This window comes from Pseudopodoces humilis, chromosome 5 (genome assembly GCF_049639895.1).
Source record: "Pseudopodoces humilis isolate 2021_Gansu_Grassland_sample_001 chromosome 5, ASM4963989v1, whole genome shotgun sequence".
NCBI lineage: Eukaryota > Metazoa > Chordata > Aves > Passeriformes > Paridae > Pseudopodoces > Pseudopodoces humilis.
Window position 1 is genome coordinate 18,643,901 of NC_142204.1, and position 25,798 is coordinate 18,669,698.

A 25,798-nucleotide genomic window follows, 5' to 3' on the forward strand; every position below is an offset into this window, starting at 1 on the left:
TGGTATACAATATAATGTAACTCTCATTGATTTAAGATCAAAATGCTAGTAAGAAGGAGTAGACTGAAAGAAAATTATGTACATGTTTATTTCAGATACATTCAAAAATAAAATACTGTTTTGTCCACCACTGCTGATTCTACTTACAGGAGGCAGATGAGCTGTCATTCCTATAAAGAAATGAAAGATAAAGTGCAGAATTAAAACAAACAGAAATAGCCTACTGATTTTGAATGTCTCTGTTCTGAATGCTGCTTTTGAAGACATGTATGAGGATATGTCTTTTCAGCTGATAGAAATACTTGGTGTGTTCTGAAAGCCTTTTCTCCAGGGCTAAAATGGCTAAGCAAAACTGGAGAAGTGAAGAACTCCAGTTGCACTTGAATTCTGGCCATGATAAGTAAAGGATGCATGAGATGAACCTTGCAGAAAGACAGTTATGGTTGGTTTTTCTGTGTACCCTGATGTCAGGTCTCGGGGAGGAAAAATAACACAAACCTCAATTTTATCATGGTCAGAAAGGGTTTATGACAGGCAGCAGTCAGATCACACAGGCTTTGTTTTAGTTGCCCTGGAATGTTTGCTTATATGAAGTTTAGTGATGGGTGTGTAACTATAAACTTTATTACACTTCTGGTTTTTTTATAGTCAACCTGCTTTATCATCTGCTGTATCTTGTGATGTCGTAGTATCACAAATTATATTTAAATCCTTTGACCATCTTCCTGTTTTGTTTTCTCCGTATGGTCGCACATATGCTCTCCTCCTTTTGTCTCCTGTCCCCAAATTTTTCTTGGATTCTGCACTGTGACACACACATGCTTCCCTGTTTTCTGGGACACTGAGGATCCTCCTTGGCTTCATGGGCACATGTTCAGATAGGTCCCCCATACCTTGCTAGAAAGCAGCGCTGCATTGCATTCCCCTCCTCCACATGTTCTCTCAGCCATATTATTCGATGTAGCATCACAGTCGTATCCCTCATCTTCTTCAAGTGTGCTGCTCTGTCTCCATTTATCTTGTATGAAATGGCTTTAGCCCTGCCAGGGTAATGCTGCCTGTTGTTTCCCAGAAATTGCTTACCTGTCTGTCAAAGGAAGCTGCTTAGAGCTCCTAACTAGAAATCGGGATAAGGATTCAGCAGATCCCTATCCCTTCCTTGCACGGGAAAAAAAAAAAAAAAGGACAAAAGGTTACCCTTGTTTAGATGAAGTAACATTGTCTGCTTACACTCCCCAGCCATCTTGTAAGTTTTTTCTTTTCATTCCACTGTAGAAATAGGTAGCACTGTTGAATATAAATAATAGGCTCATACAAATCCATACAAATGAGCACTGTGTTCATAATAGCAAGTAAAGTTTGGAGACACAGAAAGTTTGCTATCTTTCAGAGGTAGCTTTCCCTAGAAATAATAATCCAGTGTTCTAGAAAAAGTAACCTGATGGTTTTTCCCTCAGGGTATGACAGAGGAGTAATTTAGTAGTGAATTAGGTGCAAAGAGCAAAAGATGAGACTGTTCTCACGCTGCATCTCGAAAACCCCCAGAAAGGCCAGGCACAGAAATATGCTGAAAGCCACAGGAAACGCCTGATGCACCATCACATGAGGTCAGTCAGGCATAGCGTGCTTTAGCGAGCGCAGACAAAACAAGCTCTGGTGAAAATACCACAGTCTAAACACGAGTAACAAAACACAGACTAATACAGCCCAACTTGGTGGGAAGTGCCATGGGAAAAGATTTAGAAACATTGTTCCGGCACTCTTGCTGAGGTGAAGAGCTACGGAGGACTTCCAGCGTCACCCAGTCACAATAGCACCACGCACCCACGCAGGAGGAGTGACTGGTTTCTTATTAATATCACAGTACTTCTCATTTCCAGTAGCATCCTGTAAAAGCAGTAGCCTATTTACAGCTTTCATTTGGCATTAATGAAGTGGAATACTGATGTAGCTAATCAGCGCTAGCGGTATGATGCAAGCACGCGGAGCGGTGGCGGCAGTGGTAATCATCTTAGCCCAGTTGGCAGGATAAAAATAACCCCTGCCAGCGCTGGGAAGTGGCAGCTCCCCGGCTGTGGGGGAGCACAGCCCACGACCCCCTGGCTCTGCTCTGCCCTGGAACCCGGCTTCTGCTGCAGCCCACCTGAACGGAGAAAAGAAACAATTGTTATCCCTATCCTTCCCTTTTGCTGCTTCTCTCCCCAACCCCTGAACGTGGGTTTGCGTTTTTCTACTTGTACTTAGGTCTGGACTCAGATTGCCCCAAAAACCAAATGGATGTAGATTGCTGAATATGCTTGTATAATTCAGAGGTTTGTTGTTTCTTTTCTTTCGCTCTTCGTGGCACTTTGTGAGCTTAATTTAATCTCTGTCATTTCTTATATGTGGGTAAATGTCATCTACTTCATTTCATGAATGAATTAACACAGCCATGCAGAGGCTGTGTCTCCTGCACTGCTCACTTGGAAGGGGGAAGGGATTAGTAAATGTGTGTGACACCCTCAAGTTGCTAAACCCTAGGGTTAGAGATGCTCAGAAACAGATTTCATTTGCACCCTGGTATAAGTTACTTGAAAGAGTCATCAACTCTGTACATTGTAATGGCCTCAATCAGCCCTCCTTCTCTTCACTGTCAACGTTAAATATATTACTTTAATACCCAAGTCTCTTACTGGACCTGACAAGGGAGGAGCTCCTTTAAAAATAGCTGTGCTTTTAGTGGTGGGGAGAAGATAAATAATCCCAGAATTTTCTTTCCTTTTTTTGATACTTCCTTAAGCATGTCAGAAGGCAGAGGCCTCCTGGCAAGGTGTCAGTTTGAGATAGCGCGGAGGTTCTTGGTATGTAGAAGATAGCATTTTTAATCCCGAGTGTGTGGACAAAGAGTTGGGTGCATAACTGTACAGAGCAGCACAGGAAGTGTGTGTGAGCAAGCATTTTAGGTTACATGATATTTTTAATGCACCCAGGAATTAAATTAATAGTCCCATGTGCTTATTTTAAAGCTTTCACAACATGAAAAGAAATGTAGTTCATTGAAAAATGAAATGGGGAACAATTTATTCTTAAATAGAAATGAGTATGGCCATGCCTCTTTTTTTCATGAATTTACACAATGAGCAGAATTAGTCTCTAGATGAGGTGTGTGAGTGTGTGTGTGTTGGCAGAGCTGTGTTCTGAAACTTTTCGCTGTACCTGAGACTTCTCAGCATTACCAGGGCTTCATTTTAATGTGAAGTAATTTCACCTGGTTATAGGGTATTGTGTTTTTGGGGTGGTTTTGTTTGGATTTTCTTCTCTTAAATTAATGTTAATGTGTTAATGGATGTTTTGTAGTTCTCTAATCTGGAGATACTCAACTTGTGAATGCTTTATAAAAATAGTCTGGGGAAGCATTTTGCCAACTAGAGTCACAGCCTAGGGTGCAGAACAAATGGCACAGGAGTTAGTTCCCAACATTCCCAAAGAAAGCTGTAGTGCAATTTCCAGGTGTTCGTAGCAGCTGAGAAGCTCTGTTCTCACAGGGTATGAACAGAAAAAAAAAAAAAAAATAAGAAAGGTGATTGCTGGCAATTCCCATCTCCTCCATACTTGACTGTCCCCCAGTCCCTCAGATGGAAAATGGGAGATATTATTTGTTTTCCTCAATGTTGTTTCAGGTTATTTAAGTTGTAGCCTCTACAGGCCTAGAATAAGATTTCTACATATTAATATCTCCTGTCAAATTAGGATATGGAGCTCTTGAACACCTTTAGCTGCTAATATAACATGAATAATACTCATGGTGCTTGACAAATTATTCCCACTCCTTTCCTTTCCTCTCAGCCCAAACCAACCCTTTCCGTGCAGACTGTGTTTGGGTTTTGCAGCTGTTCATTATGTATTGCTTAGTCCTACCACATCTGAATTGCCTTCGAGCACTGAAAGGGGACAGTGCTATGACAAATCAATTTTCTGACCTCTGAAATAATTAAGTAAGTAAGGCTGGGCTGCAGGCCTATTTTAAACAAGCATAGTGCTAATAGTTTTTACCTTTCTCTGCCTGCAATGAAATGGTGTCTCTAAACAAGAGGCAGAGTGATTGAGGAACTTCTTTTAAGGAAAAGTCACCTAAAATTAGCCTTTTCCCACCATATCTCTGTGTCTTTTTACACCTCTCCTTCTCCCTCCTGCCTTTTTAAAAAATTTGTTCTTTGCTCTTCCCTGAAGGAAATAACAATAATAAAATATTCTATTTTCATATGGCTCTACAGATGATCTTGTGTACTTAACCAGACCACAGCATAGAAAACAAGGCCTTGCTTATTGCCTAACAGCATATATATGTTTTATGATTTATATGGTTGTAATACATGGGGCTGATAATAGATAGGAAGATCAAAGTCTTCTGTGAATTGACAGCAGTACTGTAAACAAGGTGAAAGGGTTGCAGGTGTTTCCCACATGGATGTTACACAAAAACATATGGCCCTTTGCCATAAGGTACTGTATGTGCTCTCCACCTTTTCCTGTGTAACAAAGCAACATTGCTTTGAGCTTTGTTCAGAGAGCACGGCCATGGCTCAGGAGCTGGGAGATGCTGTTGGCAGTAATGTCCATGCAGAGCGGCCAGGAGGATCTTGGGAGCATGGAAAGGCTAATGCTAAATTGTTCTTTCAAATTAAAAGTAGCTGATTAATCCTCTTTGTCGTCTGATAACAGAAATCTGCATTCTGGAGGGATCCCTGTCAAACATTGGGAAGGAAGATGATGGGCTGAAGTGTTTCAGGAGAGACTGTGCAATCCAATGTGCCTTTTGTCTCACCACTCCTACTTGGCAGGCGCTAGATGTGGGGTTGAGACACCTAGGCCACATCTCTGCAGAAAGTGACGGTGGTGCAAGAGCAAGCCTGCAGATATCATTGCTGGATTGCTGTTTATTCTTGTGGATAAAAGAAAATACGTGCTTAGCGAATGACTACGTCATTGTAAAGAGGTCTGCAACATCCTGGGTGAACCCTGAGCACAAGAATCTCTGTCTTTCTCATTAATTGCCTTAAGAGGGGTGCTTGTCTGCTCTTAGGAACAAAGCTGCTGAAGCTGGGTGTGGTGGGTGTTTGTAGCCGCTCCAGTTATTGAAACACTTTTAATGAAGTTTGGCTTGTTTTTAGGCTCAATACCCTGTGACAGAACCACCTCCTTCACCTGCGAGCCCTTTGGCAATCTTTGCTGTTTTCACATCTTCTGGGAATATGCCCTCTTCTGAATGCTTGTGAAAGCCCTTTTGCCTGGCCATCCTGGGGATGATGTGGCACAAGCCAGCTGGCTTGTGCACCAGCAGCCTGCTGGGACAATGGCTTCTCATCCACATTTCCATCTGCTGGAGGAAGCTCACACTGTACTTGTGCTGTTGATGTACTGGTACCAGGCCTTTCCTACCTCACCTTCCAATGGAGCTAAATCTACTGGTCCAAGATGGGAATTTCTTTCACTGTTCTGGAGGGCTGCAGTTTAAACTGAAATATAATAGAAATTTCCTCAACAGCATAACTTGATTAACCAATGCCTCATCTACACAGGAAAATGTGTCTCCATGTGTGGGTCATGAAGTTTATTTTTGCTGATGTGGCAGTGTTACAACTGATCTCCATGTGGACAGAGGTGCATTGCCCCAAGGGTGTCATGCTACGTGCATGAATTCTTCCTTCTCTGCAGGAGCAGGCTAGGTATTCCCAAGTATTTGCTTTACACCCTGAAAGCCCTAGATGAAAATATTATAAAGTGTTGGGTCAAGCAGTGTAAGGGTACAGTAGCTAAAGGTAGGGCTTCTGTGTGTGAATGAGCCCTGTGGAAAGATTAACCTAGGAAAAGTTAATAAAAAGTGCAGCCCTAAATTATTCATGAATCCATTTGCAATGTGCTTGCCCAGAGGCTTTTGTTTTTCTCAAACTCTTATTTATTAAAATCTGACAAGAATATCAGTTTTGTTCAATAATAAATCTAAGTCTACATGAGACTAGTGATATCCTCATCCAGTGATACAGAATCAAAATGAAGTTACATGGCAGGGGTGAATATGTTATTTACTTGGGAAGAATAGATTATTGTTCAGGAGGATTTTATCTTTTACTTGCTATTTCAAAACAAGTGAAAAAACCCCAAAACACCTAGTTGTGAGATAGCCTCTTGTTTTGTGACTGAGGCCTTGATTCTTCAAAGGATTTAAAATATATTAAAACTCAGTTAAGCATCTTTCTGGCAACTTTTCAGGTTCCAAACACGTGTTTGCTGAATGAAATAGCTCAGGTGATCTTGTTTTGTGCTTAGTTCTACTTATCCTTTTTCCTTAACTTCAGGGAAAGACCATGGAAGTCATGCTTTTGGCTTATGGATTTTAACTTCCAAAGTATGTCCATACACAGCTTCATCTTTATATGTCCTAGAAAAGGTTAGAAAGATTGTACACAGAAAGTAGGAGAATGGAAAAAAGGCAGAAGGAGAGATTTTACTGTTTGGGATCCAAAAATGTGTGTGTCTTTATAACAGTCATGCCTTAAAAAATGGCAGAACTTTTCTTAAAAGTCAATTTAAGTAGTTTGTTGTTTTTCTTTTTCCTCCAGCGTCTTCAATTTATTAGTTGTAGGGGATTTTTTTCTCCTTCTTCTCCTTCTCTGCCCTAATTTATAACTGCATAAAGAAAAGAGAAGCAGGTGCCTACAGCTAGAAAGTTAGAGAAGAGTAAATAAAAAAGAAAGAGATTAGCTGTGGAAACAGAGCTGGGAGTTCAGGTGATGGGTCTGAGTTGGAGGATGATGAATAGATTTGTTTGCATAAGCTTGGCTTCTGAGTCACTTTCTCATAAAAGCAGCTTGAGTAGGAGATGCTCCTGTCCCAAGTTTTTAGTCCTGAATGCTTTCAAGCACAAAATGCACTGTGACTTAAAGACTCCTGCTGTGGGTATCATCCTGTTATCCCAGTGGATGGGAGCTGGAGCTTTGCAATTTCCCAGGTTTGAAATAAACTAGAAATGTGTCTCCCTTGCACACACATGCTTTGCCTGATGTATCATGTGGTGCCCCTTGCTGGTCAGAGTTAAACTGTCTGAGTAGACATAACCAGCTTCTGACTGAGATTTGGTGTCAGGAAGTTGGTCCCTGTGAAAAGCTGTTTGTTGCAGGACCATCAGTGACAACCAATAAATGTGACAAGGAACTTGCTAAACTTGGAGGGAAGAAAAGCGAGGTATGAGCATGAGGGGTCAGTATTCATGGCTGGTCATTCTGAGTAGGTTCAGAGCAACACACCTTTGCCTTGAGAGCTTGTGTTGCCTCTCTGATGACAGAAAACTGTACAAAGTGCATGCAAAAGTTCTGTGCTGAAGTTCTGCTGAAGTCTGTGATCAAAACCCTCTTCAATCTGAGGCATCAGCTCTTTTTTATGCACCTATGAGGATTCTGAATAAAAGTTTGACCATTACAGACAGCTACTTTTGCTGTGATTGAGCAAGCTGGGAGGGGTGAAAAAGGTTTACCTTGATAGACCATACCAGCCATATCTAATGTTTCAGTAGAGCCTGTGGGTTGCAGTTGGGAAATAAAAGTTCTCTCTGGAAACCCACAAGAGAAGAAAAGATGATGTCTTCCTTCTCAAAGAACGTTGTGTTCTTGTTCTTCTCTGCCATTTGTTTGTTACAAGTTTTGGTGGTAGGGAGGTCAAACTGGACTGTGAAATCTTACTTTGGAATCAAGATAATTGTCTGATTTGTTTGCCCTTGAAGAAATCAGGCTGCTGCAGCTTCATTGCCATGGGAACCCCTAGTTACTATATTTAATCCAGCCTAGGGTTTGCTTGTCTATTTGGTTGCTGCAATGTTGACTGGTGATAAGCAATATATCGATACGGAGCTATAGCACCAAAATGATTAGGCATGGATATTACTGTGGTATTGCAGCATCTGTGGTATTGCTCTTGTCTTCTGCTGTGAGCTGCTGGCCCTCCTGTGCCTGCTTCCAACCTCTTCCTCTCTCCTGGTGGAGAAAAGACAGCTGGACTTTTTGGTCCAGCGATCAACAAAGGTAGGGACTGCAAGCAGCCTCTGCCTGCTGGTCGTGGTTCTTCCTCCCCCAGCAGAGCAGCCAACCATCGAGTGCCTGTGGGCCTTGCAGGAAATGGTGCTGGAGAAGGGAGCTCTGCACCTGTAGAAGTTGTAGGCTTGGGACAGGTCCCAGTCCCTCTGCAGCATCCACAATGGTGTTAAGCACCAGAAGGGCAGACCCTGGCTCCACAACGTCATTTTAAAATGGGAACAGGGAGATAAAAGGTGTACAGGCAGAGACACCCCTATCACCTATTCTTCTTCTGAAGTTTTACTAATTCCCTTATACTTGGTAAAACCTTTTTTTCCCTCCCTATTAGTGTAATGTAAGTTTGTCCATGGCAATGCAGAGCCTGAGATGCACTCAGTTCCAGTGCGAATAGAAGGGGTGGAAGTGTGCTTTACTGCAGTCATGCTGAGGGGACTTCTTGAAAGACTCATTAGAGACTGGGCTTAGCCATGAAACAACATTTCATGTGGCTGATGGCAGGAAATACAATTTTGTAGGTCTTTCATGATTATTTCAGTTGGTTTCTAATGTTTCATTCTGCTATAGTTCAGTTTAGCGATACTACATCACTTGCACAGAGTTCAGAGTGAGCACAGAGTGTGTAAACCTTTATGTTAAAATGTTGGCTACGTATTGATTAATCAGTAGAAGTTTTTAAACTGTTTACTTTAAATTCCAGGACCAAGCATCTTAATTTAACAGTTGGGAGGGCTGGGGAAAGATACTGCTTTACCTAAGGGGATAAATTTTCTGTGATATTGGTTCACTGCAAGTATATTCAAGCAAAAAGAGATATTTTAGGGAAGGAGATAGTTCTCTGTGGTCATCATTTGCTAAAATGATTCATTATTTCTTTCTAGGTATTATATTGGTCGCCAGATGTTTGTGGTGGTCTCCTCACCAGAGATGATCAAGCAAATCTTAGTGACAGATTTTAGTAACTTCACCAACAGAATTGTAAGTACGTATAAAAGCTGGCTTTGTGGATGGAGTTGGTAGCACTGCTCGTTTGAGCTCAGACCAAAAGTGGTTACAAGGAAGCTGGAAATAGAGAGGCAAAATTATACCATGGTTCAATAAGACCTTAAGCTATATACATTCAGTATATACATTCAGTCAAAGAGTCTTGTTACCAGAACACTCTGAGGATGAAAGGCAATGTCCTTAGAAGAGACACACTGTCCTTGTGACTGAAGCACCAGATGGATGTTGAAGAGGGGGTTTCAATATCCAGTTTTGCCACTGACTTCCTGTGAAATCTCAGGAAAATCACTTACCAGCTCTCTTCCTCGGTTCTCAATCTGTAACATGGAGATGGTCTTATTTACTTTCTTCCACACATGGTCTGTTTTGTGCTTTTAGGCTGTACAGGGCAGGAGCGGTCTGCCTGGGATAAGGACATGCCTCCCACAGTTTTTGTATATTAGTCACGCCTGAAAATAATGAATAGCAAAGAAGGAAGTTGGAGATAGAAAGAATTTATACATGTGCTCTTGGTTACACTCACCTTGGAAGGCTCATTTTCAGAAGATGGTTAGAACAAATAATGCGGTTGAATGGCCAGAGTTCCATCAGTTGCTCAGCATTTTACAAGGAAATATCGTCACTGCGTGCTGCCTCAGTCCCATCCATTCTGATTCCCTCTGGGCCCTTTGTATGCTCAAACCTGCTCAAACAAACTCACATGTATTCAGGAGGGTTGTTTGTGCCCTTGGGAAACATTTTTTCTCTGATCAGCCGTCTGTCTCTTCTGTCCCTCTGATCCTCTCTGCACCCAGTCAGTCTGTTTGCAGACTGCTTGTCTCCTTTGCTTGTTTCTTTTGGTACATGAGTTTCATCTTGTCACTGCCTGTATCTTACTTACTAACTACTGGTACCAGCTGCCTCCCATTCTGCCCATACTTGAAAGGAAGAATCTATTTTTAGACTTCTTAGGCTGAAGCTGTTATATGTGACAAGGGGGTTTCCCCCATTTTGTCTGTACTTGAAGAAATTTTTCATCCCTTCCATTCTTCCACCCCAAGCAGAAACCCTATTTCTTCCTGTGTATAACTTTCCCATGTTTTTCTTCTTTATATTTTTACCCACTACACCTAGCAGTAGCTGGTGATCAAGCAGCACTTCCCTGAAATTAGAAAGTTTCCTTTGAGGGGATCCTCAGAGATTTGTTCTTGTGTGCTTAACTTCAGTCAGCTTGGTTATTTGGATATATCTTTATATATCCAAATATATATATGTTGTCACACTTCTCAGCTGGTGAAATTTGTCTTCCCCTCCAGGCCTTTTGCATTCAGAGGTTTCTCTCTCTTTCTTGTGGTTGCATGTCCATGTCATGGTCTGTCTGTAACATCTGTGTTCATCTCTAAAATTCAGGTAGGTTATGTCACTATAGTCACTTTCTCCTTCTCTCTCCTTTTCTTGTTCTTCATTAGGGATCTGTTAGGTAGAACTGTCTCTGCAGGTTCACATCTTGCCCTTATCACTTGACTGTCCCCTGAATCATTTGTGGCTTTTCTGTACAGCATCCTGCTTTATTGATGAGGAACTAAGACACAGACAGAGTGACATCCCTGCCACTAACCAGAAAACTATGATAGATGAGAAAATTTAACTCTTAGCCCTCCCTTTAGCAAAATTAGCAGTTTCCTGCCTGTGCAGGGTTGCTATTTCTGCCTTGCTTAATGCCCATGAGTCTAAATCAAATTAACTTCCTTCATTGTATATGCTCTCATCTGCTTCTTCTGTGGTCTTCTCACATTGCCACGCTCTTTGCTAATTTCTCACTTTCCACTTTGTTCTTCCCTCTTCCAAGCCATTGCTTTTCACGTATTGAATATAAGCAACCTTCTGTTTCTGGGTCTTTCCACATCTGACCTGGTGATCTTTTCTCTGGAGGTTTCACACTGGAAGCTGTCTCCACTTTAATTTGCGTCAGCTCTCTTGGGAAAGTATTTGATTATCCTGTACACTAGTAATCCTACATGAATATAAATAATGCTGGATGGTATGTAAGGAAGGCCAGTGGAATTTATTCGGATGTGATTTGGGTTGTATGCAAATAATGACTGAAAGGTGAGAGTGAGAAAAGCTTACTTTCCAAGTAATAGAATTCTGTCTTATCACATTGACTGAATAAATGTCATTTTAAGACTTTTAATAGGGTTGCTTCTGTTTGTATATTTTAAAATAAGTCAAAGCAAGCTCATCTACTTCAAGTGAAGGTTTCTATTTGCTAGTGGAGAATTCAAAATGCAAAAAAGACCGCCCTGCTTTATTTTACACATTCCTTCCCCAGTGAAGAGTGGTTATAGAACTGACTTTTGAGTCAGTGCTGTTCACAAAACTAGGCTAATATATTCCAGTCCAGACATGGCACATGCTTATTATTTCAACCCATATTTTTTAGCTGAAAAGTAAGCTTTTAGGCTTGGAGGATGGGAATACATATGAAACCATTGGGTTTGAACAGGTCTCAGGAACACACACTTGTGCTTTTTTTTTCCAACCTCCCCATGTGCATTTCCAAAATCAAGGTTTGTACTTCATCCAACAGAGTGAAATGTGAGTTATCTAACCCAGAATGCCTCAAAGTGAGATTATTCTCTCTGTAGCAGTTGTAGCAACTGTATGTTAACAAATTGTCACTGAGTTTCAGGATGTGCAGGACTAATTCTAAAAGCTAAGCATAGAAAAAGTTTATATACCATGTTTATACCATGTTTATTTTGCCACTTTTTCAGTTAACTGTAAAATAGATATATATTTGATTAAGAGACAATGGGAAATCAAACTTGTGAAGGGCTGAAAACAGTGGATATATTGGTAGAAGCCAGTAAGATGATGATTCAGTGAATTCTGACAGTTTTTATTAAAACTGTCTGTAATGTGATGTCATGCCTTTGAGTGTTCGTTAGCAGGATGACCTTAATCTGAGATTGTGCACTTGTGGGCTTCCTTCTAGGAAGTCATCAGAAGGCCTCTATGGAACGAGAGTGGTTTTAGTCTGCTGGGAGGATTCTTTTGGAAGCATCTTGGTCCTGTCTCTGCGTCCTGAAAGACCTAGACCACTTGTGCACTTCTCACACATTGAACCTGTCTGCTCACTCATTATATAGACAAAGTAGATCCTGCATGTGAACACAAGCAAAACTACTCTTCATTTTATGTTTCCCTTTGATAATATATATTTCACATCTTTACTATGGTTATCTTTAGAACATTGCTGTAAGAAGTTTTTTATATTCCCCCACCATCCTCTCTTGTTTCTGAATTACTGGTTAGTAATTCCTGAAAAAGAAGTGTATGGTGACTGCAGATTGCAGATTGACTGCATTAAGGTTAACTTCCCTTTAGAACAAGCAACCAAGTCTAGCACACAGGCTGTTACTGCCTTGTAGGCACAGGGTATAGATATTGTTAACTGTATAATCACAAGAAGGCAATAATGACACTCTGCTTTCCCATTTAATTTGGTGTCAATTAATATAAGTGTTAGAGACATTCAAAACAAAAAAATGTCTGCTGTAATATACCTTCATACTTGAGGAACATGAAGCCTTTTTCCCATGTTTTTAATTATAGTTGAAGAAGAAAATATGAAAATTACTTTATATACCTTCTGCCAAAAAAATAGGGAATTAATTTTAATTTAGGTTAACCATGGAAACCTCAGCCAGCATTTAGGAAGAGCTGTGCTGGAGTAAATGATACCTTTTTCTCACAACTGTGTTAAGCTGTCTCTTGAATAGAATTGTCCTTTTAAGAGCACTAAGACCATTTTTTACTTCATTACTGTGTTGCAAGTGAGATAGGATTATTATGTTAGTTGCATTCTTCCACATGGGATAATGATACATAATCTGTTTTCAGATTGTTTTTAATTTCTGCATTGAAAACTAGTTTTTCAATTAGTACTTGAGAATCATTAAAGTGTACTTTTAAAAATGTAGGAGCAGAATGTTAAGATGGAACAATGTGAGGAAAAACATTACCTGATACATAATTCAAACAATTAAGATGTCTGTAAAAATATTTCCTAGAAATGTGGATTCAGTGAGCCCTAAGGCAAAGGTAAGTACTGGCTAGTCAAGGTTTGCCAGGCCGCTGGATTCAGTGCTCTGCCAGGATTCATGTGGCTACCACAGGTGGAAACTAGTGGTTGATTCAGACCAAATCCTTAAATCTACCTGCCAATCAGCTGGAGGAGAATGACATTTTAAAATTCAAAAATCTACACCAATTCCAGTAGCTGTAAGAAAACATCACTGTTTTCTCATCAGAAGCTTTGCTGATACAGTGTACAAATAATAATGGATTCACAGCAAACAATAATGAAGTGGTAAAAATAAGAATAAAAAAGTAACAGGAATATAATGTGGTACAAAATCCTTGTATCCCTTTTGAAGGAAAAGTGAGCTGCTTGAGCTTCTTTTATTTTTGCTTGTATATTCTATCTCTTCATTTTTGAGTTGATCCACATAAGATTTGATTATTTTTTTCACATGTAGAATTTGTCTGTTACACTAAGCTGTTTCATCATTATCATCTTTATTTTGGAAAACCTATAAAGCTTCAGGCTTACCTAGAGCATTAAACAAATAAAATGCAACAACCAAGTAGGAAGGAACCTATTTTCTGCATTTTGTTCAGTTGTGGTCCAGGATGCCTGACTTATCTCTGATTTGTCTGTTCTTTCTGGTCTCTTGCTAGGGCAAAGAAAACTGTGTATTACTGTATCAAAAGATCTATCTAAATTTGATACAAGATGCCCTCCGGAGGTCCCTTCTAAACTCAACCATCCTGTAATTCTGTGAATTTTGGGTCAGGCCCTCAGTCAGCAGAAATCAACATATTAACTTTAGATGATTCTACAGTGACTGACAATGATTATGTGTCTCCAGAGCAGGACTGGGATGTAACAACTGGCTTCAAACAGATCAGCTCAGGAACTGACTGGGGTGCATCTGTATTTTCACCTTTTGCAATTAAAGGATCCCTTGCATGTCCTGTGCAAGATCTTTCTTTATGCTTTCTCCCTTGACTTTTAGAGAACATACATCAGCCCCACTGATGTGCTGACTTCCAGTAAACAGTGGTCATTCGGTTGTGTATCCAAACGTGAAGTCTTACCCAGCTTATGTGCTGGCCTGTTTCTTCTGTCTCTCTCACAAATGCAGGTTTTATTTTGAAAACTGAACCCACCGACATACTCATTTGGAAGCATGTAATGTAAAAATAGTTAAGCAGTGAAAAGTTCTATACTGTTGCCAAAAGACAACATGCTGCCTTGACCCTGTGCCCTTTGGTTGTTTGGTTTAGAAATGTTTCTTTTCTTCAAGTTAAACTTCCTAGGATTATTTCTGGTTGTGCCAATGCCATTGTCATCCTTTCATGTGAATTTCTTTGTTTACTTAGAAATTGTTGTTGTAAAGTGCAATGAACTCAGTTTGTAAATAGATGATGGATGAACTTCGCTGGAAGGTTACCTTTGCATGAGCACAGGGTTTGGAGCACCAGTGACACAGTATGACAGCAGGCAAGTCAGTACTTGGAAAATGATTCAAACAAATGAGAAAACATGAAAAATTATATGTACACACACAAATATATATATATATATAATGTCTTAATTTTTCCATACTTTAACATGACCATTCAATACGTTGGCTTAGTACACAAGTGGTGATCTGGTGTATGGAAATAGTTTAACTGTGATATTAAATTTTGACTATATGCTGGGTTTTGTGGATTCAGAGAGAAGGAATTTGCTTTAAATTTTTTCACTGCTTCATTCTGCTTAGATATTTCTTTTTTCATTTTTCCCTCATCCTGTTTCAGTTTGTTTTTTGTTTGGTTCATATAGGACATGGAAGGGGACTGGCATAAGACCTCTGGAGCCACCATGTCCCATGATTAGTTGCTACGTCTGCATGTGAGCTTGAATACATATCTGTATATATTTATGGATGCATACAGATGCACGTATATTGATTTGGGATCTCCTTGTGATTTGAGGAGAAGTTGAGTCTCTATTCCATTCTCTAGAGCACTGTAGACATCAGTTGTGCCATATCTTATTATGGAAACTTCACAAAATATGTCTCTTTGTGCATGGCATGGTGGCATTTCAGTTCCTGATGCAGTAAAGCCGTCATGCCTGATGGCAGGCTGTGCCTTGAACATCCAGTTCTTTGTGATACAGAGCTGCGATGTTCTTCCCTCCCTCATGACTTTGTAGGACAAATCCAAGCATCAATCCTGCCACATGTACAATAAGCCTTGGTCTCACTGAGCTGAGAGTATTCGGTGCTTCCAAAAATCATTCTGTGCCTTAGGAGGATAAGTGAAAAGGTGTCCAAGCAGTGAATTTATTAAGATTTTCTTTTTTTGCCTACCAGTTTTATACAGCTTCTAGATCATAGCTGGTTTGAAATCTTGTCTGGTACAGCATCGGTATAGAAAAAGAATCATGTTAGCAGGGAATTAATTTGGCTGTGTGGCACTTATCTGTTTAATATTAATTTGTTTGACTGCATATTTGTGGGTGCTGTTGTACAGCCACGTGAGCCCAGATGCCTGAGTGATTTTCCAGTGCCAGGAAGCTGAGCAAGGACTCTTACCCTTGTTTTGACCTGATGGTTCAGGAGCACTGAGGGTATACAACCCTAATATCTGCTTTCTTTCCCAAGTGTATCTCCATGGCTGTCTTCTAGACATACTAGAATACCTTTCTAGCTTGGTCAGTATATATCTAACTATTTTGCTGCCTTCTATATCTCATAAAATAGCTTTTAATTCAGGATTTCCTTGTTTCTTTCCTCTTTTTGCTTTAAGAACTTGTAGGTTAATTTTTCTGAGCAATTAAATTTAGTTTTGTTTAAATGTTTTAAAGTAGCAGTGCATATGCTTGCAGTAGACACTTGAAAATTAAAATAATAAATATTGTGAGGGTCATTTCTTTCACACTGTGTAAGTCTTTTTATGCATGCACAGCAAATTGTCCCTTATTCCCCATATGCTGAAGCTAATAGCACAAAACTAATGTTGTCAAATGATCACTGCTATTGACTGTAAAATTAATCAGACTTTGGCTTCAGTTACCCTTAAAGAAAGCACTAATGTAGTAGACCATGTTCTGTGAGCCACCTGATCCTCTGAATCCCAGTGAGAAGAGATCTGGTTTTGTGATTAAGGCTCTAGGTCAGGATTTAGGAGCTCTGAGCTCAGTTTTTGGCCTTGCTACACAATTCCTGTGTTCACAAGGGCAAAGCATTTAGGAAGTGCTTTGTCACCTTAATAAATGTAAAAGAGTATTTTGGGAATTTCCAGCTGAAGAGTATCATTAGTGAATGTGAGTGCTTCAGGACTGATGGCAATGGTTGGGATTTGGTTTATCTGTTAATTCAAATGGTTGTGGTGGGAGGGTTTTTTTGTTTGTTCTTAAAAGAAGCTTCAGAAATGCAGATTTAAAAGTTTTAATGAAAAGCTCTTTTTTATTCCTTTAAAGTAAACTTCCATTTTGAAGTATTAAAAAAAAGCTAAAGTAGAAAAGTTAGTATTATCAGATTTGAGTGTATTTGAGGATCATCATCTCAAGTTTGTAATTTTTATTTGTGATTCTAATTCAGAACAGGAAACCAAGTGAAACCTGGGTCCTGTGAAGTGGGAGAGCTCATTTGTCTTTACCTTTGGACCACCTGGCACCTGCTTCTGCTGACCACTTGTCCTTGTTCTGGCCAGGACAGGGTTAAGTGTTTTGAGTACCTGGGAGGGGGGATGGCCAGGACCCTGAGGTTATTCTATGCCACATCATTGCCAGGGGTGGGGGGAAGGGACTCTCTTCTGGGGAGAAGGGGTTCCTTCTGGTCAAGTAAATCTGGTGGAAAGAGCCATCCAGCATTGTTTATTTTCAGGATGTTTCCACGTGAATCTTTTCTTTTCTTGTACCCTCTCGCTGATATTGTTGCTGTTACTGTTCATTTTCTTCATTTTTCTCACTGCTGTTTCCAATAAATTACTCTCTCTCAACTTGTGATCTTTCCTGCTTCCAGTTCCCCTCTCCATGCCACTGCAGGGAGAGGGGAAAGCAGGGGAGCAGGAGTGTGGCAGCATGGTTTGGGGAATCTCAGTGGGGGCACAGAATTGGGGAGTACCACTCCTAAACCACAATTCCACAATTCATAGAAAGATGTCAGCGTTTGCTTATGTCTATGCACATTCTTACTTCTCATTTCATTCAGTGGGCCATGACTGTGTATTTACACCAGTATGTTTATTATGTCCAAAATTGGGATATTCCCTTAAATGGGAGACTTTTTTTTTTGCCTCTCATGGAAAAGAGGGTGAACACAGTCTCTTCTCAAACATTTGAGTACTCAAGAAAGACTTGTGTAAGTTTAGGAAGATATAAATAACAGTAGGCTGGAGTGCCACGGAACAGCTTACAAGCAATCAGTCTTTAAACACTGACTGTAGTTAAGTCCAATTAATTTGAGGATGGTCCTGTTGACTGACTTGAAGATGCCTTCTAATTGAGAATGTATTTCCTTTGAGTGGTGACTTAGGTAGTTTGCTGTTTGAGGAAGGTTTCCTGTGTTGTGGCTGGAGGAAGACCTCAGCATATTCCCCAGCAGTGGGGGCCAGGCTGTGTTTGGAGAAAGCCACACTTGCAGTTAGGCTGCTATTTCCACTGGCTAACATATTGTTGTCCAGGTAGGTCATATGAATTTGTTTTCTTGAGAGTTATGAATCTCTAATTGAGTAAACGAAAACTTATATTTTTCACATTTCCAGTTTACAAATAAAACTGGCTGATTCCTCCTGTGTGAAGGGCTGGCAGTAATGGTGGAAATGGATCAGTTACACACAGATGAAATACAAAATAAAAACTTTACACTTTTTTTCAGGCATGGATTGTCTGTTTTCAAATGCTGTGGGCCATAAACCTTGGTAATATTAAAGCAATGCAGTTGATTGTAAGGAGGCTAGAAGACTTAAAAACAAGTTTCCTCTTTCCTTGTCCCCCCATGAAGAAATGACGAGTCAGCAGTTGAGACCACAGCTGATGTTGAGATTTACAGTCCTCTTATTTTTCACAAGAGTTATTATGAAATGAGTTATTTTTCAGCATGGGTCTAAGTATTTGAATCTATCCCTGAGTCTTTCTCTGGTTTATTAATGGGCTGCAGTGCTGCCATCACCATGGTATCCTGCTACCTCTTCCCCTGTGAAGACTACAAAACCACATGATGAAATTTACATTTTTAATTCTCCACTCTCCATGCCTGTGCACATAAAAATGCTTTGCAAAACCATGGGAGAACATGAATGCAAGGACAATCCAGTATCCAAAAATGACTTGGGTTGCTGTGTTGTTTTGTTAATTTTTAACACTCTCCCTTAATGCTGTTATACTGCAGCCATCAGTGGTTCAATACCTGCTCCTAGGTAGACACCACAACACCAGATGGATTACGTACTTTACAGCACTAATGATAGTGGCTGATAATGTGTGCAAATCTCCCTTTCACTGCTTGTTCGAAGCAGTCAAGAAATACTGAATACAGCTGTACATAATTACGCTTCTTTTGAAGCTAAATCAGCCTGTGAAATTTCTGTTCCTGGAAAACGGTCAAAATTAGTCAATAAAAAACCCAACAAAACAAACAAACAACAAAACCCCAAACCCTTTGCATGTGCCTAGTTAATGGTATATTGTGACATTCTGTTTCTTAAATGCAAGGCTTCCCTGCCAAACTATTGAGATTTAAAGGGGGTGGGGGGGGGGGAATACTGCATAATGAAAGTACGAAAAGGTGATTTTGCTGCAGGTGTATGAAGATGCTGATTTGACAATATGCAGTGTGTATGCACTTGTTTGTGCCCTGAGGAGATAGTGTAGGACTATGTATGTGTGTGTCTTAATGTGTTGCAGGTATGCGAAGGGTCACTCCCTGTTCCTTTCACATATTTTCTTTCTGTTACTTTAAGGTCAGCTTTTGAAATTGTCTGTTTTGGCTTGTTAATCCTCACTTTTGTTTTCTTCTTTATTCTATCATTCTGCAAGATTTCATTTTCTAAACAACTGAAGAGAAGAAGATCAGAGTTTTATTAGGTTTTGCCTTCCCTTCCCCCCATTTTTTCTCCTGTTGAAACTTGCCAATCACTTTTGAAGCTTACATTGGGCTTTTCTGCAGCACGGGAGATATCATTAAGGCTTTAAACCCACTAATGAGGGAAATGTGCGCTGCTTGAAGGCTCCTGCAATATTAACTACATCCAATTATGTTAGGTAAACGTATGAGTATAGTCAAAACAGGATGAAAGCGTATATTTCTATTCAGGCCAAAAGCAGTCTTCTGAGCCAATCTTTCATCAAACCTACATTGGCTATTTATTTACTAGGTTTGCAGCACTTTTTTTTAATACTGAATAATAGCATTGAAGAGAAACAACACTTAAAGGCAGGAAAGGACTATCTATTCCTAGGGCTCTGTTCCTTACTTAAAGAGCATGTTTTACTGTTGGATAAAATATGTGAAATCTTAAGTCTGATGAATATTTTTTCTTGTTTAAATACGTTATTGCTTCCTTATCTAATCCTGCCCTTAGCTGACTGTGTTATGAGTAGGTGGAGTGCAAATGCAGTTTTTGCTGGTCTTTTCTGGTCCTGACCTTTGATTTCTGTTAATTTGTGGGTTTTTTTTAAAAGGGAGATTCAATTTATCCTACTTCTTTGGACATACGCTGTGAGAATATTTTTTTGGAAACTTATTCAGTCTTAATAGCACATGTTTCTAACAGTCCCTCATTTCTGAATTCTGAAATGTTTATTTGACAGTAGCAAAGTAGTAGGTTATTTGACAGACTGGTGTTTTTGTTTACAATTTTCTTCATTTCCCCTATTTTTGACATATAGTGGAGTGTCATGTCCTTTGATTCTTGCCTTTCCCAGTCTGCTTTTGTTTAGAAGAGTAATTAGTTTGTCACTTGTTCCAGAATTGACATAGGCTCAGATCACTGCATCCGAGTTGGCCTTTCTACATGCTTGAGCAGTCAGAGTTCAGACCCGGTACTTTGCTTTGTTTTCTTGTCTTTAACCACATTTGGAGGTAACTCAGCTGCTCATGTACAAAAAGTTGTTTTGAAGCATCTGATGATACAGAAACCCTCTTAAGTCTATGGAAGTGACATTTCACAGCACAGAGAAGTGATTTACATGCATGTACCTGGGAGTCTGGTAGGTCAGCACTGGGGTAGATGTGATATGGCAATATGTAATATTTGAATGGTTGTCATGTATCATGCCCAAGATCTGTTTAGACTGGTTGAGTGTCCTCTTTCAAAGGTGGCCAGCAGCAGAATTCAAAACAGAACAGTAGGACACACAGTGACAGTAATCTTCCTTCTGGCTGATGTGCTCAGCCTCCAGGAGCAGTGCTGTGGTGACTTCCAGTGACAGATACTGCATCTGAGCATCATTTCTCCCATTCACTCAATTGGCTACAAATCTGTTCCCACCCCACCCCATCCCATCCCATTTTCAATCCTTTCTATTAACTCTTACGTTAGCAGGTAGGGGGTTTGGCTTGGGCTTGTTTGGCTTTTTTCTCATGGATAGGCTTTTTGTTTTCACTGTGATAATTCTGTCTGGGGGCTCTTGCATGAGCACAAGTCCGTTCCTCTTCAGTGAGAATTAATGTGATATATGTGGGCATTATTATACTAATCCTTGCAAGAGTTTGCTCTTCATTTAAAGTATTTTAAAGGTAGCATCTTCAATATATCTTCAAAATAGAGGGAATAGGTCTCTCTTTAGACACTCATTCAGATATCTTAATCCATTTGCCTGCCGTTATGTTTATATTTGAACTTAAAAGTATGAAAGGTCCTTTTTATTTATTTTTTTAATATAATGATAATGTTATTACCTAGCACAATGCTAACAATCTTTTGTTAAGATGTCTGAACTGGGCTCACTATTTCCACAGCAAGGCCTACAATATGGATCACGTGAGCATTCCTCCTCTGGTTCATCTCAGAAGCTAATTCATCTTAGTTTATGTGACAGTGTGGACTTTTTCAAAACCATGCAGGCTGACTTAGCACTGAAGCAGATGAGTGCTCACAAGGGCTCTCCACCAGCTCCATTTCAATGTTGGTTATCTCCGGTAGACAGGGAATGGCGAACAGCTGATGGGGTCGTAGCATCTTATATTGATGCAGCTGGTTTGCAGTGGTCCTCTGACCGCAGCCTGGAAAGGTCTCTTCTACCTAGCAATTAACTCTGGTAGATCTGTGCTAAGTGAAATTTTTTGCCACCCTGTTCTTTTTTGCTTGTGACCTATACTATGTAAGTTTCATTCTGCAAGAATGAAACCTCCAGGGGAAAGGATGTTCAGAGACTGTGCACTCCTCACCACTGACTGCATGTTGCAGCTAAAAATCCAGAGGATCACAAGTGAAGAATGAGTTGGCAGTATTATTTTACTCTCTAGTGAGAATTTTTCTTTATATAGTAACCACATATCTTGGCACCATTTGTTGTGAATAATTGATAGCAAATAGTTGGGGGATCTGAGCCTTGGGAGGGCGCTGCCATGTGTTGTGGGGCTGCCACGGAAGCACCGCGCTGTGAACGCACAGCTGCTGACCGTGGCAAGGAAAGTTGCAGGACACTTGCCAGTGCTGCTGATGTATTGTCAGCATTTAATTCACCATGCTTGGAATGGAAAGGGAAGAGGATGAGGGGTGTAAAATTCAAGTTTTTACACTGCATGTCTCACTTGCAGCTCTCCGGTGTAATGAGTGCTCTGCACTTTGAGCACACCTCGCCACTGTGCGTTTTCATGTTCATTCGTCTGTTTTTGAAGGCTCAGTGGTGGCTTGAGGAGACTCCATTTAGCCTCACAGACACATATTCAGCAACATATATACAGAGATCAGGAAACAGCTGTCCTGCAGCAAGAGTAAGGCCTTGTCGATTATTGTTAATTATTTACTCCTGCCAACCTCCTCTCACCAGTGTTAAGCAACAGAAACAAAAATAATTACATTCTTTACTGAAATAATGTTCCATTCCTCTTCTTTTCCTTTTATGCTGGCTCTTGAAGTAAAGTGTTTGGGGAAATAAGTAGTAAAAACAAGAGCTATCTTTCAGTCTTCTCTTCTGCTAGATTAATTGTAAGTTGAAGGTACACAAGATATTATTTTTTTTTCCCTTTTCAAGGCAATTGCAACTGACAGTTTCCCCATTTCCTTTTCCATTATCAGTGTGTGCATTTAGATGAAGCTAAAACTGCACTCTTGCACTTTTTATGCAGCTTTCCTAAAATAATTCTGAATAATTTAACAGTGGCTCAGAAACATTCCAGTTTAACCAGTCATTGACCTTCAGTCAAGTTTAAATGTCATCAGGCCTATGTTGGTATTTCATCAGTACCAAAGAAGCTGCACTGTCACAGAGGCAATGGTGAGATCTATAATTAAAGTTGCCCAATGTCTCCCATTACAATGTTTTCCTTTCAGAAGATTATCATAGTTTAACTGCTTCAATTAGTATTTTCCATTTAGAATTTTTCAGTCAAAATGGTCTTGCTATTTTGGAGACGATGCCTAGGGAAAAGTTAGGGTTATTTATTGATTGTGAGGAAAATAAACCCAGAGTCTATTGCTTTGGCTTTGGCTTTGTTCCCTCTAGTGTTAAGGGCTGGATATAAAAACCACTTTGAAAATCTGACCAAACTGCTTAAGTTTATAAGCCCCTGAAGAATCTTGGCAAACACAGACTCAACAAAAAATTATTAAAAGAGGCTGACTTACTACTATCGCTCTCTGCTGACAGAACTCTCCAAATGACTAAGAATTTCTACAAGTCATTGTGTGAGCTTTATGTCTGAATGAGGAGAATCCTGTGCTTGTGACTGATTCATTCTACATGAAAGGTTTTGGGGGTTTTTATCTGCAATGTTAAAACCTTTCAAGGTATTATTTCCTCTAGAAATCTTAAAGTTGAGAAATCAAATAGAGACACTGTGGGGGAAAAAATGGTATATGATACAATAACTAAAGGATTGGATCCATTTGGACCCATTTCTGCATATGCTTTAGGATACAAAGACTGCACTAAGCCTAAGATTTTCAAACCTCTTAATGCTTAATTTTGCTCTCTAGTATCCTCCTAATATAATTGTAATTGACTGCAGTAGGAATTGATGGCATACTATATTGTCAACAGCAAGAATTAAAAAAACCAACAAACCTTTGCCCTGGTGATTTCTGAGATTTGATTAAGAAATGTGTGGAAGACAGAATTTTCATGTCATATCTGAATCTGAAAAGTTGAAAGCCAAAGTAAAAATACAGTGCTGATTGAAATAATTTGTTTCAGTTACAGCTTTTAATGTAAAGAAAAAGTAGTTTTAATTTACAAGGTAAAGTTATTTTGTTCCAAAACCATCTATAAAAGGGTAGTTTCTTGGAACTTTTCTTCTTCTTTTCCTCCAGAAAGCCTAGAGAAAGAAATTGATTTTGCAGTATTGACAGTTTCTTGCAAACCTCATGGCATTATTTAAGTTTCTCTAACCAGCTCTGGTTTTATTTTTGTTTAATGTTCGATTTGAATTTTTAAAAGGAATGTACCTTCACTACCTGGTGTTTCACCATGTCACATTACATGTTCTTTAAATGCCCTGGCTGCTGGAGGAAGCTCTCTTGTTTTATCCTCCTTGTGGTCAAGTGGGGCAGCTCTCATTTTTTCACTTTTTTCAGCTCTTCCCTTTGTGGTAACACTTATCTTTTATTGGCTGTGACAGTCACTTTTGGTTATAAAAACAGTTTTTTTCTGGGGTTGAGATTTATTCTAAGTAAAAAAATCAGCAGGGTTTTACATGTCACAGAGGGTTATTTTTTTCAGTTTCAAAATCCTTTTTATTTTCCAGGCTGCTGGATGCTGGGAGTGTTCAGCATGAACCTCAAGTGTGAGAGAAGCAGCTGTACAGATGCAAAACGAGTTCTTGTGATGTGGAAGTGTGTGTTGTGCGTTGTGCTGGCCAACACTGATGGTTGGGAGCTACCATTCCCACCCACCAATAAAGCTGGACTTGGAAGTGCAGATTCTAATAGCTTGCCAGTAAAAATAACACTCTGGGTGCATGCAGTCAAGTATGATGTGTGTGCTGAGTATGGGTACAGCCTGGCAATTTCACTGGTGTCTGGTCCTTCCAGAGAGTGAAGCCTCTTTACTTTTTCATGTAGGAAATCCCAGCAGGCAGAACTAAGGCAACCTCCAGTCAGGTTGCTCACTGCCATTCTGTGTGTGCCTGGCTGTTGGGGGGTCAGTCCTCAGTGGAAGGTTGCAGGTGTCTCATTCTCATGGCTGACACACACACTCCTTCCCCAGATTCTTGATACAAGAGACGCTGAATCCCAAATCTCGCTGCGTCCTCGTGTGCATTTGCTGAGCTTCCTGCTTGTGTGTGCCCGAAATGCTGGTGCTGCCTTCTTGGGCACCATGAGTGGGGAGAATTTGGGCTCTGACCTATCCCTCTGTTTTCATGTCATGGCAAATGCACTAAAACTGGAGCAAGAGTAGTGAAATAGGCCCACTAAAATACTGCATCGGCCTGTTTGGCTGGAAAGGGATCTGTGACCTCTGTGGTGTGGACTTCATTTTGTGGGGTTTTCGTTGTTTTAAACTTTTCATTTATCCTAGAACTCTTAAGATAACAAGATATGGTGACATGCTTTGTTTCATAATCCACACTACTTCCTATTACAAGTCCAAATGTTTTAGAATGTAAAAGTAGCTGATACTGTTCACTTATTTGGATGAGGTACTTGCTGATACTCAGAGGAGTGTTTCAACTTTCCTTGAAGAAATCAGTAAGAGTGATGGGAGCAACAGTCTGCTTACAGGTGGTTTGTGAAGTAAGGCTGTTTTATAGAAATTGTGAGCTCCAGGGAACTCATGATAAGTCCTGTAATGTTATCTGTGTGCAATAGGATTTTATTATTGTTGAAATTATCTTATGACAAACATTTAATTCTAGATATGCTCAAATTAATATGTAAGAGGCAAATGAACAAACATTATTTCATATAAGCTTGTCAAAACATGCTTTCATAAATTAGGATTCTTTTTTGTTTTTATTTGATTTAAACTAGGCAATAAACACAAATGTGACATCTTGGAAGATAAAATGCTGAAAGTATGCTGTGCAACTCCTGAGAAAGTTTTATAGCTTAGCTCTTCTTGAGGGACAAATAAATGAGCAATGAAAGCAGCTACTGCTATCAGGGAGATGCATTAATGTTTTGACAGATAGATGTGGAAATCTTAATATATGAAGCTTGGAATTTTTTTCCCTGATGTGTAAATATCCACTTAATATAATTAGAAAGCATTGTGAAGTAGCAGGCAGGGAATTCAAATTCTTCAGCTAAGCAGATACTGTAAATATGATTTGTTGACAGCTTGTCATTCTGCCTTTACGGCTGACCTGGAGTTTTCTTTCTGAATGACTTTTCAAAGGAAAAGTAACAAAAAAAGTTAAGTATTTAGCCAGGGAGTGTTCTGACCTGGAGTAGCAGCATATGCTTAGAGAAAGAGCAGAAGAGCAGAGCAAGTGCAGAGCAGTATTTCCTGTAGAATATGCCCCTAATATCTGACTAGCCATGGTCTACTTCCTGAGCTGAAAGCTCTATTTGTGTTTTTA

General features: G+C 39.8%; 1 protein-coding gene across 1 annotated transcript in view; it reads left to right on the plus strand.

Annotated features, from left to right (window-relative positions):
* Nucleotides 1-25,798, plus strand: part of TBXAS1 (thromboxane A synthase 1) — a 229,152-nt gene that overhangs the window by 93,955 nt on the left and 109,399 nt on the right. The window contains exon 5 of the mRNA XM_014256837.2: nucleotides 8,945-9,041. Coding sequence (XP_014112312.2) covers nucleotides 8,945-9,041 — 97 coding nt within the window. The remainder of the gene's footprint in view (nucleotides 1-8,944; nucleotides 9,042-25,798) is intronic.